This window comes from Olea europaea, chromosome 16 (assembly GCF_002742605.1).
Source record: "Olea europaea var. sylvestris chromosome 16, O_europaea_v1, whole genome shotgun sequence".
In the NCBI taxonomy this organism is placed as follows: domain Eukaryota; kingdom Viridiplantae; phylum Streptophyta; class Magnoliopsida; order Lamiales; family Oleaceae; genus Olea; species Olea europaea.
The window spans coordinates 3,007,360-3,023,291 of NC_036252.1; the positions used below are offsets into that span (position 1 = coordinate 3,007,360).

At 44.3% G+C, this 15,932-nt stretch overlaps 1 protein-coding gene across 2 annotated transcripts; it reads left to right on the forward strand.

Annotated features, from left to right (window-relative positions):
* The first annotated feature begins 1,077 nt into the window (after window positions 1–1,077).
* On the forward strand, window positions 1,078–15,025 carry LOC111411724 (4-hydroxy-tetrahydrodipicolinate synthase, chloroplastic). Of its 2 annotated transcripts, XM_023042301.1 has the most exons (4): window positions 4,491–4,637; window positions 4,716–4,859; window positions 12,896–12,979; window positions 13,933–15,025. In XM_023042301.1, exons 3-4 carry the CDS (start codon window positions 12,954–12,956, stop codon window positions 14,858–14,860), a joined length of 954 nt encoding a protein of 317 aa, XP_022898069.1. In that variant the 5' UTR covers window positions 4,491–4,637; window positions 4,716–4,859; window positions 12,896–12,953; the 3' UTR covers window positions 14,861–15,025. The 2 variants fall into 2 exon arrangements, with proteins under 2 accessions (XP_022898068.1, XP_022898069.1); XM_023042300.1 differs by lacking the exons at window positions 4,491–4,637; window positions 4,716–4,859 and adding an exon at window positions 1,078–1,457.
* Window positions 15,026–15,932: the final 907 nt, after the last annotated feature.

Genomic DNA, 15,932 nt, shown 5'->3' on the forward strand with positions numbered 1-15,932 from the left:
CACGCCCAACTACCGTCCCTACACAACATTGCAACCACGCATCACCTCCTCTCCCACACCCTACGGCACCACACCAGCGTAATACAACCACCACCACAAAACTCATTTCCACCACCAGATCGACCATCCCCATTAGATCCACCACACCATCGCCAACAAGCGTCACCCCTATTTATTGCGTGAAGCGCCTTTGCCACCATAGCATCGCCACCATGGCAAAATCGCTGCAAGGACGAAGTAGTTGTAGCCGCAAAGCACCTTTCGACCGGCGATAGGCAACTCACTATCGATCGGCAATACGAGTGCTTCTGCTTCGGTGTCTTCGTTTTCCGTCAGGGAATAGAGAAAGACAGAGAGAGAGAGAGAAAAACGACATAGAAATGTAGAGAGAGAGAATAATGAGAATTTAATTAGGGTTTCTGATTATTGGAGTATATAATATATTTAGTAAAAATATTTATTTTAAAAAATATTAATTAAAATAAAACATCTGATTTTTGAAAGGTTAAACTACTCATATGATTTTAGAATTGTGAATTTTTAAAGTATGGAATTGTGTAATTTTCACTTATTTTAAATAGGAAAAGTTACTTTTATTATAAGCGCATTAATTTAATTATCTCACTTTATTGTCAAAACAAATTATTTATTTATTTCTAGCTTTCGAAAATAAAAAATAAAGTTACCTTTTTACAAATATGTTTTGAATATTCTCTTACTTTTTCAAATGTAATTATTTTATTTGTCTTAAAATAAGTAACTTATCTATATTGAACTTTGATTAACTAAAAAGATATTTATTTTAAAAATTATTTACTTACCTTTTCTCTTTCACATGTTCGGATAATTTAATTTTGTAACTTTTAAGAAAAATTTATTATTTATTGAAATAATTAATAAGTACTTTAATTAATAAAAAATATTTATTTTAAAATTTGCTTATAAGTTAATGTTTTATAAGTAAAATTATTTATTTCGCGTTAACTAATTCGTCCACGTTATATTTATAACAAGGCGAAATAATTACAGTCATAATCCCCTGCTCAGGTGTTCAAACGCACTATCACAAAAACAAAAATGCCCTACTCGGGTGTTGAAACGGACAATCCCGCCGTCATAATCCCCTTCCACCTGCCGCCGCCGTAATCAGACGTCATGCTCAGCGCCGCCGCCGCCGTCGCTCAGTTCACCCCTGCTCTCTTCCACCTCCCTCACATTATCGCCACCACTACTACAATAATTACAATCACAAGCATTATCATTTCCATTGCAACTATTAATACCATCTGAGTTTTCTGAATTCACTTTTCTCATCGAAATTTAATTATAAGCTAAACAGAACCAACTTCTATATACTAAACTATCTTTGGTCTACATCTACTTAATCTCGATATGTCGGCGGTGTATCACCAATTTTCTGCCTTCAGAAGCTTAAAGCTTCTTGATAACAACAAAAGGTTACATTTTCTTATTTGTTAATAAATTAATTTATTTCACATTGGAGATTGTTTTTCTTTTAATCCAATTGATGCAGATTCTAAGATTGTTTAATTTATAAAGATTCTGAGTTTGTCTTATTGTTTATCTGGTGTGCCTTTCTTTATTTGCAGAATAGATAAGAAAAATTAAAGTTTGCACTTACACATTTGCTTATACAAATGCAAGTATTGAAGAAGTTTTAAGTTTTATTTTCACTATAATTTCTTTATATTAGCATAAGTGAGGGGTGATGATCCTTTTGTTTCTGTTTGGAGTGATAAACCAATAGCAAGAGCAAGGTAAGAAAAGAAAGGAAATACTTTTTGTTGACCTCGGAAATTGGATCCTCCACGTGGCCAATCGATAGCCACTCCACGTATCCCTCCCTGCGCACAATCAATGCACGGTCAGATGCACACGGTCGGAATCAGCGGGGGTGGCGGCGGCCGTATACACTCCGACGGTCAAGTTAGGCTCAGGTGATCGAAACAGTACCAAGGTTGTGCAAAATAGTGGGGAGGAGAATATATATATTTGCTTGCTATGGAATGCTAAGTAGTAAGAGTTTCATTGCTTCTGACTCCTGTCAAGCCTTGGGTATTTATAGGTGAGGATAACCGTTGGATGTGGGACACGTGTATACATCTGACGGTATGAGGCGTCTGCTCATAGGTGTCAATCAGCCGTGTCTATAGAGTGGGTGGGTAATTACTTCTCCCGAGTTGAGTTGAGTTGACATAAAGATACATCACATCAACTAGCCCCATAGAGACGTCTAATCACTTTAAACCTTAGAGCCAGAAAAGATCTTGACAAATGATTTCATTCTGAAATTGGCGACGGATCCTCTGACCGAGGTCCTCGGAGTGCATTTCGCCTCGGATTCAGGGGCGAGGGCGTTTCGGTCAATCCCGCAAGATTGCCTATTCCTCGTGGTGTGGTATCAGATTGTCACCATTGGTGAAGTCATTTCGGAACCATTTCGGATGAGTGTTCTGCACTTCGCATGACGTGGTGGCGGTCTTTTCGAAGTGGTTCAGATAGGGGTGTAACAGTGGTCCCCCAAGTCCAGGTATGAATATTTATATCATGAGTGGACTTGTCTTCCCGATTGGGTATGTATGTCTCGGGATGGGGATCGTGATTTGTGAGAACTTGAGGGTCGATTTTTTGTGTTCAAAAAAGCGTTAATCCTACGCAGATGAGCTAAAGCTTCACTACTGCGCGAGGGAAAAATTTATGTGAGATCGAGGCGCTGCCGACCTGGATGATGCATAGGGAGACGATCAACGTAGCGACCGAGGCGATGACCCACAGGGGACTCCGCGTCAGGTGCGTCTAAGCTTTGTAAAGTTAAGTGAGGAGCTCATCTGCCATAGGCGCGCTGACCCACGAGGGACAACGCGTTGGGAGATGGCTAAAACTTTGTAAAGCTTAGGAGGGAACGCAGCGACCGAGGCGATGACCCACAGGGGACTTCGCGTCAGGTGCGTCTAAACTTTGTAAAGTTGAATGAGGAGCTCATCTGCCACTGGTGCGCTGACCCATAGGGGACGACGCGTTGCGAGATGGCTAAAACTTTGTAAAGCTTAGAAGGGAACGCAGCAACCGAGGCGATGACCCACAGGAGACTCCGCGTCAGGTACGTCTAAGCTTTGTAAAGTTGGTGAGGAGCTCATCTGCCACCGGTGCGCTGACCCATAGGGGACGATGCGTTGGGAGATGGCTAAAATTTTGTAAAGTTTAGGAGGGAACACAGCAACCGAGGCGATGACCCACAGGAGACTTCGCGTCAGGTGTGTCTAAATTTTGTAAAGTTGAGTGAGAAGCTCATCTGCCACCGGTGCGCTGACCCACAGGGGATGATGCGTTGGGAGATGGCTAAAACTTTGTTAAGCTTAGGAGGGAACGTGGCGACAGAGGCGATGACCCACAGGAAATTCTGCGTCAGGTGCGTCTAAACTTTGTAAAGTTGAGTGAGGAACTCAATCCGAGGCGAGCGTATTTAACGTTAAATGATTTGATAGTTGTTGCGTATTTTCAAGATGATAGTTGGGTGCAGCACCCATTCCCCTAGTAGGCTGCTACGGCTACTTATTATTGACGGCTGGTGGTGACCGAGGCGATGCATTATATGCGAGCGTGAGGGTCACATTAAAATCTTAGGCGTAGATCAAATCTGGCGTTTCATTTCAACGGCCTAGATTGATTGCGTTTGAATTCAACGGTGGAGATTAGTTGGACCGCTCTATAAAAGGCGGACTTGTAAGTTTTTGGTGCTTTTCACTCTTGCGAAAAATAGAAAATTCCATTGCTCTCAAACTTTATTGCGATTTCCGACGTTCTTCAAGCATTTTCGGCGAGAAATTCGATTTTCCGACGACCACACATCGCTTTTCGACCATTTCCGGCTGGGGAACACCTAAACTCGTAAGTTTCAGTAAATATTTGAGACATTTCCTTTTTGAAAATGGCTTCTGAGGGTAGTACTAGTTCTGGAGGGGGTTGGAGTTAGTGCGGATGAACGAGCCCATTGTGGCGACCTCCTCCGAACTAGCCGAAGCGATACTTGGGGGGAGAACATTTGGAAGAGGCCGGATTGCCCAGCAGATACCTCTCTGCATTGGGGGGGCGTCAGATTATCCCTCCAAGCTAAAGGGGGCCGACCTAGAATGGCTTAGGACTGAATATGGGATGCCAGATAGTATAGACCTGATCCTCTACTCGAGCCTGATGAGAGGGCCTGCTACCCTATGCCCGGGTGCGTGGCGATACTTAGGGTCGGTCGTAGGCTTCCAATTCACCTTTTTTTCTGGATGGTGCTTAGATCTTATGGCTTAGCACCGACCTAACTGAACCCAAACTCCTGGAGCCAAATGGTGGGCTCCTGGATGTTATGGAAAGAGGCGTCACTTGGGGTGGAGATGCCTTTCTCTGTTTTTCAGACCCTCTACATTCCCAAAGTAACAGCCGGGGGGATAAGACTAGGGGCTGGTATTACCTGACCTCTTGGGGTTCCCACACTCATTTCGTGCTCGATCTGCCGAGCTCCATCAAGGAGTGGAAGAGCTCGTGGTGCTGGGCTGCCGGGAGATGGGACACAATGGAGGGGGATCCCCTGGCACCTCTTACGGTCCCCACGAAGTACTCGTCACTTAGTGAGTATTGTAGCCGTGTTTCTTGTTTATTTCTCTTCGGTTCGGATCATAACTAACATTTGTTTTCATTTTTTAAAGGCACTCTTCCTCGGTGCAAGTTGTCCTCTGACGACTTCGAGATCATCTACGTCATATATCAGCTGCCTCCGAAGAAGAGGTCGTTCCACCGGTTGATCAGAAAGAACATTCATTTTGTGAAGCACAACCTGATGGTCTCACAAGGTAATATCTCGAAGCGAATACCCTTCAGTACTTTCGAGTCGTTTACACTTGTACTAATTTACTTGTTTCTTGTAGATAACTTTAATAAGAAGATGCCTCTCCGGCTCGACTTCAAGACCATACAAAAGATGATGGCCGAAGCGAGGGCCTTGAAGACCTCTTCCTCCGCCTATAAGAAGCAGATGGAGGACTTGGTGGACGCCAGCAAAAGGCTCCCTCCAACGGAGGAGGAGGTGCTCGAGGATCCTAAGGCCAATCTGCTTTGGAAGGGCAAAAAACATGCTGCCCCCTCGAAGCGACCAACGGTGGCGAGGCCACCCCCTGTTCTGAAGCAAACTACAATTCCTACAGGGGTGGCCATTCCGAAGAAGACGCCTACGCTATCAGAGGCTTTTCCTGCCTCGGCCGCAGTGCCAGTTGCTGCTGTGCCTCTCGCCTAAGTACCGGGACAGCCCAAGAGAAAAAGAGCTCGTCCCTCAAAGGAGGTGAACTTCTTGGGCACGAACTTCGAGGAGCCAGTAAAAGAAGTACTAGAGGCTCTCCTCCCAGAAACGGCTGCAATGGCGGTGGTCCACAATAATTATTGGACCGAAGAATGGAGGGACCACACCGCCTCTTAACAATAATCAGAAGATCGGATCACCTAAGTAATCATCAAGCGCCTTTTAACAATAATCAGAAGGTCGGATCACTTAAGTAATCATCAAGTGCCTCGTAATAATAATCAGTTAATGACAAAAGATCGGATCACTTAAGTAAACATATTGAAGGGCTGAGGTAACAATTTACTAACCGATGTGACAAAGAACTAAAGTATCATTACTTAGAGAAGTTACATTACTTGTTACTAAGGCCTTTTCAGCACTTAGTGAGCTAGGGAAATTCCAAACGAGATTGGATCAGGACATACACTTATTAGACAACATTGAGATCAGATCGGAACAGAAGCTCATCATTGATAGTATTTCCTCAAGTGTTCGATGTTCCATTGATGAGGTAGTGCTTTCCCTGCCATGTCTTCAATTTCGAAAGTGCCAGATTGGGATTCCCCGTGGATGCGGTAAGGACCCTCCCAGTTCGGTCCAAACACTTTGGACCCCGTTGACTTTGATGATTAGAAGACCCTTCTGAGGACGAGGTCCCCCAGGCGAAGAGTTCGGTTTCTGACCTTGGAGTTATAATAGTGGGTCATCTTCCTATGATACTTTGCCAAATTCACGTGGGAGGTATCCCTCATTTCTTCAAGGAGGTGGAGTTCGTTCACTCGGGCCTCTTCGTTACTGATCTCGTTGAAGTGTATTCGACGGTGCGATGAGACCTTGACCTCGATCGGGCTCATGGCCTCACCTCCGTAGGTCATTGAGAATGGTGTTTTCCCTGTTGCAGTTCGGCTTGTGGTTCTGATGGCCCAGAGGACGTGGGGTAGCTCATCGACCTAAGCCCTTTTTGAGGTGTCAAGCTTCCTTTTCAGGGTATGCTTGATAGTTTTGTTTACTGCCTCAACTTGTCCATTTGCCTGCGGGTGATGAGGAGTTGAGAAATCCTTTTTTATCTCCAGTTCGTCGCACAATTCTTGCATTTTCCTGTTGTTGAACTGTCTCCCGTTGTCGGACACTAAGGAGTGGGGAATGTCGAACCTGCAAATAATATTCTTCCAGACAAATTTCGTAGTATTAGCCTCGGTGATCTTGGCGAGAGGTTCAGCCTCGACCCACTTGGTGAAGCAGTCAATGGCGACAATGGCGAAAGTCGCACTTCCTCTTCCTTTTGGTAGCGGACTAATGAAGTCGATGCCCTACTTGGCGAATGGCCAGGGACTGGTCACTACGGAGAGGCTCTGAGAAGGCTGCCTTTGAATATTTGAGAAGCTCTGGCACTTATCACATTTCTGGACAAACTGGCAAGCATCCCTTTTCAGGGTCGGCCAGAAGTAGTCTTGACGGAGAACATTGTGTGCCAAAGCCGTTCATCCGGAGTGATTTTCGTAGATTCCCTCATGGATTTTCCTAAGTATATATGTGGCCTCTTCGCCTCCCATACATCGGAAAAGTGGTGAGGCGAAGCCTCTTTTGTAGAGCACATCCTCTTGCAGGACGAAGTGCGCAGCCTTTCTTCTTAACTTCCTCGTCTCGCTTCTAGAAGCAGGTAGTATTTGATCTTTTAAATAGGTGATGATGAGCTGCATCCATAATGGGGTGCCTTCTATCCATAGTACCTCTTCACCTTCGGAAATAGAGAACTTCGATAAGTGTTCAATAGGGACGACCTTTAATAGCTCAGAATCCTTGCTGTTGGCCAATTTTAAAAGGGCGTTTGCATGTGTATTCTCTAGGCATGGGACTTGAATCAGTTCGAACCTTTCAAATTGAGGAACTAGGTCCAGAACCAATTTCAAGTACGCAGCCATGCTGCTGTCTTTGGCCGCAAAGCTTCCATTGACCTGATTCACTATCAGTTGAGAATCGCTGCTTGCCAGTAGCTTTCTGACCTGCATTTCCTTAGCAAGTCTAAGACCTGCCAAAAGGGCCTCATACTCAGCAGCGTTGTTCGAGGCTTTGAAGCAGAACCTTACTGCGCAATTTAGCTTGTGACCCTCCGGGCTTTCCAAGATAATTTCTGTCCCGGAGCCAGCCTCTCCTGAGGATACATCTACGAACATTTTTCATGTTGGGGGCTTGGTTGGTTCCATTGTTGCCTCGATTTTCGGGGTTTTGGCAAACCTAACAACAAAATTTGCAAGGGCCTGACCCTTGATGGCATGTCGAGGTCGGAACAGTAGGTCGAATTCGTTGAGCTCGATTGCCCATTTTAGCAGGTGTCCTGATTCATCCGTTCTCTGCAATACTTACTTTAATGGGAAGTTGGTGAGAACTTCAATCGAGTGGGCCTGGAAGTATGGCCTCAGTTTCCTTGAGGCTGTGGTGAGGGCAAGTGCCAGCTTCTCCATCTCCGGGTAGCGTGTTTCAGTTGGGAGGAGTGCTTAGCTTACGTAGTATACTGGCAACTGGCGCTCATTTTCTTCTCTGACTAGGACAGCGCTGATCGCCTGGAAACCGCTAAATACAGCACAGAGACTCTTCTGGTTGAGGTTTTGACAAAAGGGGGGTGCCTCTCCGAAGTGCTTTTTCAGCGCCTGGAAAGCTTCCTCGAAATCAGAAGTCCATTGGAACTTCTTTCCTTGCTTAAGCACATTGAAGAAGGGTAAGCTCTTATCTGTAACCCTGGAGATGAAGTGATTGAGCGCGGCTATCCTACCATTGAGGCTTTGGACCTCCTTCGGCTTCTGAGGTGACCTCATCTCCAGTAAGACCGTTATTTTTACTGGATTTACTTCAATTCCTCTTTGGTTAACAATATACCCCAAGAACTGATCCGAAGCCAACCCAAAGTTGCATTTGAGGGGATTCAACTTCATCTTATATTTTCTAAGTATCTGAAAAGTTTGGTTGAGGTGACTTACATGTTCGCTTGCCTGGAGGCTTTTGACTAGCATGTTGTCCACATAGACCTTCATGGTTTTGCCAATGAGTTCGACGAACATCGTGTTGACCAGTTTCTGATATGTAGCTCCGGTATTTTTCAATCCGAAGGGCATGACTTTGTAGCAATAGAGTCCTCTGTCTGTAATGAATGATGTAGCTTCCTCATCAGGACGGAACATGGGTATCTGATTGTACCCTGAATATGCATCCATGAAGTTTAATAGTTCATGTTCAGCGGTGGAATCCACAAGTTGGTCTATCCTAGGAAGTGGGAAGCTATCTTTAGGGCACGCCTTATTCAAGTTGGTGAAATCCACGCACACCCTCCACTTCCCGCTGGGCTTTTTCACAGGACCGGGTTGGATATCCACTTCGGGTAGATGGCTTCCCTTATGAAACCACTGCGGCTCAGCTTGCCTACTTCGTCTTTGAGCGCCTTGTACCTCTCTGAGTTGAGGGCACGTCTTTTCTGCCGATGAGGGGCACAGGCGGAGTTGATGTTAAGATGATGGCAACTGATCATTGGATTTATTCCCACCACGTCTTCGTGCTTCCAGGCGAAGGCATCCAAATTCCTTTTCAGGAAGTTTATCATTTCTTCTTTTGCTTCAGAGGACAGTGCATTTCCTATTCGCAAGACCTAACTAGGGTCCTCTGGGTTAGCGGAGAAAGTTTCGAGTTTTTCCATCGGGGTTGCATTTGGTTTAGAGTCAATTATCCGGGGATCTAACTCATCAAGAGGGTGTCCTTGTTCAGGGGCCCTCTTTCATGTCGATGTCTTCTTCCTATTCGGACGTACGCCCTTGTTCAGGGGCGTCGAGCATTTTCACGTCCATACTGGCTTCATTGGCAACTTCAGTTATTATCTCGTTAACAGTTCGGGGCTCTTACTTTCGTAGAGAGTTCAAGTAACATGCCCTGGAGCCCATCTGGTCGCCTCAGATCGTAGCAATCCCATGTTCAGTTGGGAATTTCATACATAAGTAGTGGATGGATGTGACTGCCCAAAGATCTTTCAAAGCGGGTCTGCCCAATACTCCATGATAGGTCGATCTGTGGTCTACCACTAAGAATTCCATGAAGTGTTGGACCACTAGGGGTGCTGAACCCATCTCAACGGGTAGAGTGATCCGCCCTCGTGGGATGATGCTCTCTCCAGTAAATCCGAATAGTGGGTCGGTCATGGGGATCAACCCATTTTCAATTTGCATTTTGTCGAAGGTGGAGCCGAACAGTATGTTCACCGAACTGCCATCATTGATGAGCATACTTTTGAGTCTGTTTCTAGCCACTACGGCTCTCACAACCAATGCGTTACAATGGGGGTGGTGAACTCCTTGTGCATCTTCCTGGGAGAAGGTAATTGGGGCCATCCTGTTGGTCTCGTGGGACTCATTGACAATGTAAGTGATCATTGGTGGGTCTTTTGCTTCTCTTGTGTAATTTCTTTGGGCGTTCCTGGTGTTGCCACCGATGTGAGGTCTCCCAATGATCGTGTCGATCTCCCTGATGACTTGGCTCCGAGAAAATCGGGCCTGATCTCCTTGTCTGGACTGACCTCGGTCCCTTGCTTCTCTTCTCCGGGTGATTGCTCTCTATGCCTTCTCTCTTCCCTGTTCGGGGAGGCGGATCTGCGAGGATATCCTTTCCCCCGGAAGGGATGTGGGTTGCTTCGATCCGAGCGTCGATTAGTGTCTTTGCACTCCTTGGTGTCATGCCCATAGAGTTGGTGGAAAGTGCAAAACCTTGCCCCTTCCAAGGGCCTGTTTGACCGCTTCTTCTTCTTTTTATTATTATCAGTTTTTCCGGATGGCCCTGCTTCGCCAGAGAGATTCTTATATGCCAGCACCAGGACTGCATTCAGCGTGGCAGAAGCCAGTGCCTGTCCGGAGGTGAGAGCTATTGTATGACTTGCTTGAGTCCATTGCTGACTGACAAGGTGTGCTGCGGGTCCTCGACCTACCTGCCTTTGAGGCGGAGGGAGTCCCTGCAGTGCACGATTTCTGTGGTCAATCATCTCTTCGCTAACGATCTCAACTCTCATCATTTCTACTAGCTCGTCATAAGTGGTGGGATTTTTGCTGTACACATCCCTCCAGAACAAAGTGTTCATGTTGAGGCCGCCTTTCAGAGTTGAAAGGGCTTCTCTGTCAGTGACCTGTTCGCAGTATGTGATTTCGTTTGTAAATCTGGCGAAATAGCTTTTCAGTGTCTCTCCAGGAGCCTGCCTCATATCTTGTAAGCGTTGCACTGGGGCCTCTCCTTCCCTGCGTGAGAGGTATTGGTTCAAGAATGCCTTCTTCAAATCTGGCCAACTCCTAATGCTCAGGGGAGGAAGTCTGCTATACCACACTTCAGCAGCTCCACCCAGGGTTAAGTGGAAGGCTTAGCATTTCAAAGTAGGTGAGGCTACCCTGAGGCTCGTTTGTGTCATGTACTTGGTGAGGTGCTTCTCCGGGTCCCCGTTTCCTACATACTTGGGGATCTTAGGGGGCATGAAGTTCGCCGGCATTGGGAAGCTTCGGATCTCCCTTGAGAATGGGAGGTTATCAATCGTCGATTTCATAAGATCGACAAGGCCCATCTGACCCTTCATCGTCTTGAATATCCTGGAGAGGTGGAGGTGCTTTTCCTCGGCTCCCCCAATTGACTAGGTTCCTTCTATCCCTCCCATTCTAGGAGGAGATGCTTGTTCTTGCTCCTGGTCTTGCCGAACTGATCTTTGCATTGAGCAAACCCTATTGCTAGGTCCTGCTTTATTCGGTTGAAGATGCTTACTGACCTTTGTTCCTCATATTCTTGAGGGAAATTGTCCCCTAGCTGTGGTTCTGCTGGCTGGCTCCCTTGCACATAGGATGTGGCTTCCGCGCCCACTTCTTTTTCGAGGGGGCGTTCTCTGTGCTGGCTCATATGGCCTTGGAAACGAGATACAGGGGCTTCCTGCACTGGATAAGATCCTTGGGGCATTTGAGAGCCCTGGTGACCTCGGGTTTGCATGAGAAGTTCATGCATCGCCATATTCTGAGCTGCGATGTCTCTCATTCTCGCAGCTATTTGAGTCATTCCTTCAGTGAGCATGGCTGTTCTTTCACCTCGACGATGCCGGTGATGGGGTCTCTGGTGACTGACATTGTTATGGAGCACCTCTTTTTCAGAGGCCTCTTTCATGGGGTTGTCGTCTTCATGGCTGGAACTGATTCTATCCCCTTTTTCAAGGGTGATGAGAACTTAGGTTATAACTCGACTTTGTTCTTTTTCAAGAATGTGCCATTTTCAGGGTAAGTCGCTAGTTTTCCGATGATTTCGCCGATGGAGAATGTAGAACTTTGAACGGGAAGTTTTCCACAGACGGCGCCAATCTGTTGATCTCGAAAATTGGACCCTCCACGTGGCCAACCGATAGCCACTCTATGTATTCCTCCCTGCGCACAATCAACGCACTGTCAGATGCACACAACCGGAACCAGCGGGGGCGGCGGCGACTGTATATACTCCGACGGTCAAGTTAGGCTCAGGTGATCGGAACAGTATCAAAGTTGTGCAAAATAGTGGGGAGGAGAATATATATATTTGTTTGCTATGGAGTACTAAGTAGTAAGAGTTTCATTGCCTCTACCTTTTGTCAAGCCTTGGGTATTTATAGGTGAGGAGAACCGTTGGATGTGGGACACGTGTATACATCTGATGATATGAGGCGTCTGCTCATAGGTGTCAATCAGCCGCGTCTATAGAGTGGGCGAGTAATTACTTCTCCCGAGTTGAGTTGATATAAAGTTGATACGTCACATTAACTAGCCCCATGGAGACGTCAAATTACTTTAAACCTTAGGGCCAGAAAAGATTTTGACAAATATCTCATTCTAAAATTGGTGGTGGATCCTCTGACCGAGATCCCCGGAGTGCATTTCGCCTCGGATTCAGGGGCGAGGGCACTTCGATCAGTCTCGCAGGATTGCCTATGCCTCGTGGTGTGGTATCAGATCATCACCATTGGTGAAGTTACTTCGAAACCACTTCGGATGAGTGTTCCACACCTCGCATGACATGGTGGTGGTCTTTCCGAAGTGGTTTAGATAGGGGCATAACACTTTTTATTTACTGTTTGCTGAAATCTAAGAGTGCGGTTGGTTTCCATTTTCATTTTCAAAACGATTTTTAGTTTTTCCTGAAAACGGTCCGTTTTGAGCGTTTTCGACATTTATAACTGAAAACGCTAAAAGCGATAAAAAGTCGTTTTACGTTTTCAGTTATAAATTTTAACTCATTTTCGAAAATGCGTTTTCGAAAACGACGGACCAAACTAGTTTTTCGCGTTTTCGAAAATGGAAAACGGAAAACGACCCGAAAACGGCAAACCAACGGCGGCCTAAGTAATTTGAGAGTTGGTCGATTATTTTAGGGATGTTGTTGAGATTCATGCAAGATTTTATAATTGAAAAGCGATATAACTGCATTATTGCTGATATGAAAGAATGCAGGAGTGATAGTGCTTCTTGCTGCAGCGAACACATTTCATTTTTTGCACTGATTTGGGTATCTATCTCTACTATGCAGGAGAAATGCAAAATGGAGGTCACCAAGAGCAGCCATAATTCCAAATTTTCATCTCCCAATGCGCAGTTATGAAGTTAAAAATCGGTAACTATTAAGGGCTACTCTCTGTTTCATGCTTTAGACCTTTGCATACTTCATTTATACTCGATAGGACAGAACATGGCCAATTAAGGTTTATTTGTCAGAGCAAATCAATTTTCTTTTATATGAATCTACTTTTCTTGAATTTAATTTAATATTGGTCACAGCATAAAATCTGAAGTATGCTGATGCAATTCGTTTCTTAGTTGAAATTTATGGTTTCAAAATGTTTTTTAATCCTTGCGCTACATGAGTTGAAAAATTTCACTTATTCTTTCTAGGTGACAAGTTAAATTTAGTACTATACAAACTGATAAATGCAACTTCCAAACAAAATAAATAAATTGCAAACTGAGATAGGATGTTCTAATTAAATGTAACAATATGTAACACACCTTTGGTGTGAATTACTAACTTATGGAGCCACCTGCAAGAAAGTTGAATGTGGTATGATTGATAAGAATGCACGGTGTCTTGCTTATCTTAGCTTTTGTTGGTTGAGATTTTTTTAGTTCAAATCAGTCTAAAAATGAAGTTTAGAAATTATTTAGTAACTGATATTTGTTTTATCTAGGTATCCTTGTGCTTGCTAGTGATTAATTATAAATTCCTCGTCTCCCTGTCCTGTGATTTACCACTTATGGTTGCCTGTTTTTCATGTGTACTCTTGAGTATGAGTGTATTAAGAATGATTTAATATTAAGTGTTCTAAATGGGTTTTTGAAATTCATTCATGTTCTCTTCCTTCATGCAGAAGGAATGATCTCAAATGATATTTCTGTTTGGTACTTGTGAAAGATAACATTGTTCACGTTACATTAGACGATTATCTTAAGGAACATTGCCTTGGGCATCAATAAGTACTTTCTAAAAGAATTACTAAAGAGAAGATGGATTAAGTTCTAAGATGATACAATGTTTTAGATATGAGTACCTCTTCTCCGTTTTGTTTGCAGGACAAATACGGAAGACATAAAGTCACTTAGACTTGTTACAGCCATTAAAACTCCATATCTACCGGATGGTAGATTTGATCTAGAAGCTTATGATGCCTTGGTGAATATGCAGATTGAACATGGTGCAGAGGGCGTGATTGTTGGTGGCACCACTGGTGAAGGGCAGTTGATGAGCTGGGACGAACATATAATGCTCATTGGTCACACTGTCAACTGTTTTGGTGCTTCCATCAAGGTTATTGGAAACACGGGAAGCAATTCGACTCAAGAAGCAATACATGCCACTGAGCAAGGCTTCGCTGTTGGGATGCATGCAGCTCTTCATATTAATCCTTACTATGGGAAGACCTCATTGGAGGGCATGATTTCTCACTTCGAGAGTGTACTTCCCATGGGCCCCACAATCATCTACAATGTGCCATCACGAACTGGCCAAGATATTCCCCCGCTCGTGATTCAATCTGTGGCACGAAGTCCCAACTTGGCCGGTGTCAAGGAATGTGTTGGGAATGATAGAATAGAGCAGTATACGAGTGATGGAATTATCGTGTGGAGTGGAAATGACGATCAGTGCCATGATTCGAGATGGGACTACGGAGCTACTGGCGTAATATCAGTTACTAGCAACTTGGTTCCTGGTCTTATCAGAGAACTAATGTTTTGCGGGAAAAATCCATTGTTAAATTCAAGACTCCTGCCTCTAATCGAGTGGCTTTTTCATGAGCCTAATCCTATTGGCTTAAATACAGCTCTTGCTCAGCTTGGTGTTGTGAGGCCTGTTTTCCGCTTACCATATGTACCTCTTCCTTTGGCAAAGAGAGTGGAGTTCGTGAATATAGTGAAGAAACTCGGGCGGGGGAATTTTGTTGGAGAGAAAGATGTTCAAGTTCTAGATGACGATGACTTCATTTTGATTGGTCGATATTAGCTGATATTCTGTGTAAGAGAACTAGGTTAATAAATTTGGTGTTCTTGTTGAATTCCTTTTGAAACATTAAAATGACTGTTTTTCATGTGTTGGCCTTTTTGTGATTGGAGTAGAGCCCCATGTCTTTGTTTGTATTGCTAAAGAAGAAGTATTTCACCAATTTCAGATGAGATTGTCAGAGTCCAGTACATTTTTGCCGCAGAATTTTTCCTCGAGATAATACCCAAGTAACCCAACTCTTGTTCTTCACAAGGACATAGACTATTCAAAGTTAATCCAGTTATATCAAACTGAACCACAAAGATTGATATTTGTTCATAAAACTGAATAGAAATAGAATGCACCTGTAACAGAGAATAAAAAACCATCTTTTATCATAATTATCAATAATTTAAAGGCTTACAGTCGAAATTACTACTATCGTATACGATGTAGCTGCTGAAGGAAAAGAGCTTGCCGTTGACCTCGGAAATTGGACCCTCCACGTGGCCAACCGATATTCACTCCACGTATTCCTCCCTGAGCACAATTAATGCACGGTCAGATGCACACGGCCGGGACCAGTGGGGGCGGCGGCGGCCGTATACAATCCGACGGTCAAGTTAGGCTCAGGTGATCAGAATAGCACCAAGGTTGTGCAAAATAGTGGGAGGAGAATATATATTTGGGTAATTAGCACAAAACGTCCCTACTTTTCGATGTTTTTGTGGAAAACATCCATACCTTTCGTTTTTTGGTGGATTACACCATCACATTTACCTTTTTTTGCGCAAAACGTCCTTCTGTCAACTCTCCGTTAAAATGTTCCGTTAAATCAAAAGGTAATTAACACAAAAGGTCCCTATCTTTCAATATTATTGTGTAAAACGTCCCTACCTTTCATTTTTGGCATAATTAGCACAAAAGGTCCCTACCTTTCAATGTTATTGTGCAAAACATCCCTACCTTTCATTTTTTAGCATTTTCATCCCTACCTTTCACCTTTCATTGCGAAAAAGGTCATTCTCATCCATTTTTTTAATAAAATGACGATTTTACCCTCCTATTCAAATAAAACAAAAAGAAAAGAAAA

Coding starts and splice junctions, on each gene's coding strand:
- LOC111411724 (XM_023042300.1), top strand. CDS start 1,393: ATGTCGGCGGTGTATCACCAATTTTCTGCCTTCAGAAGCTTAAAGCTT. Junction 1,458..12,895: donor CTTCTTGATAACAACAAAAG/GTTACATTTTCT, acceptor TCTACTATGCAG/GAGAAATGCAAAATGGAGGT. Junction 12,980..13,932: donor AGTTATGAAGTTAAAAATCG/GTAACTATTAAG, acceptor TTTTGTTTGCAG/GACAAATACGGAAGACATAA.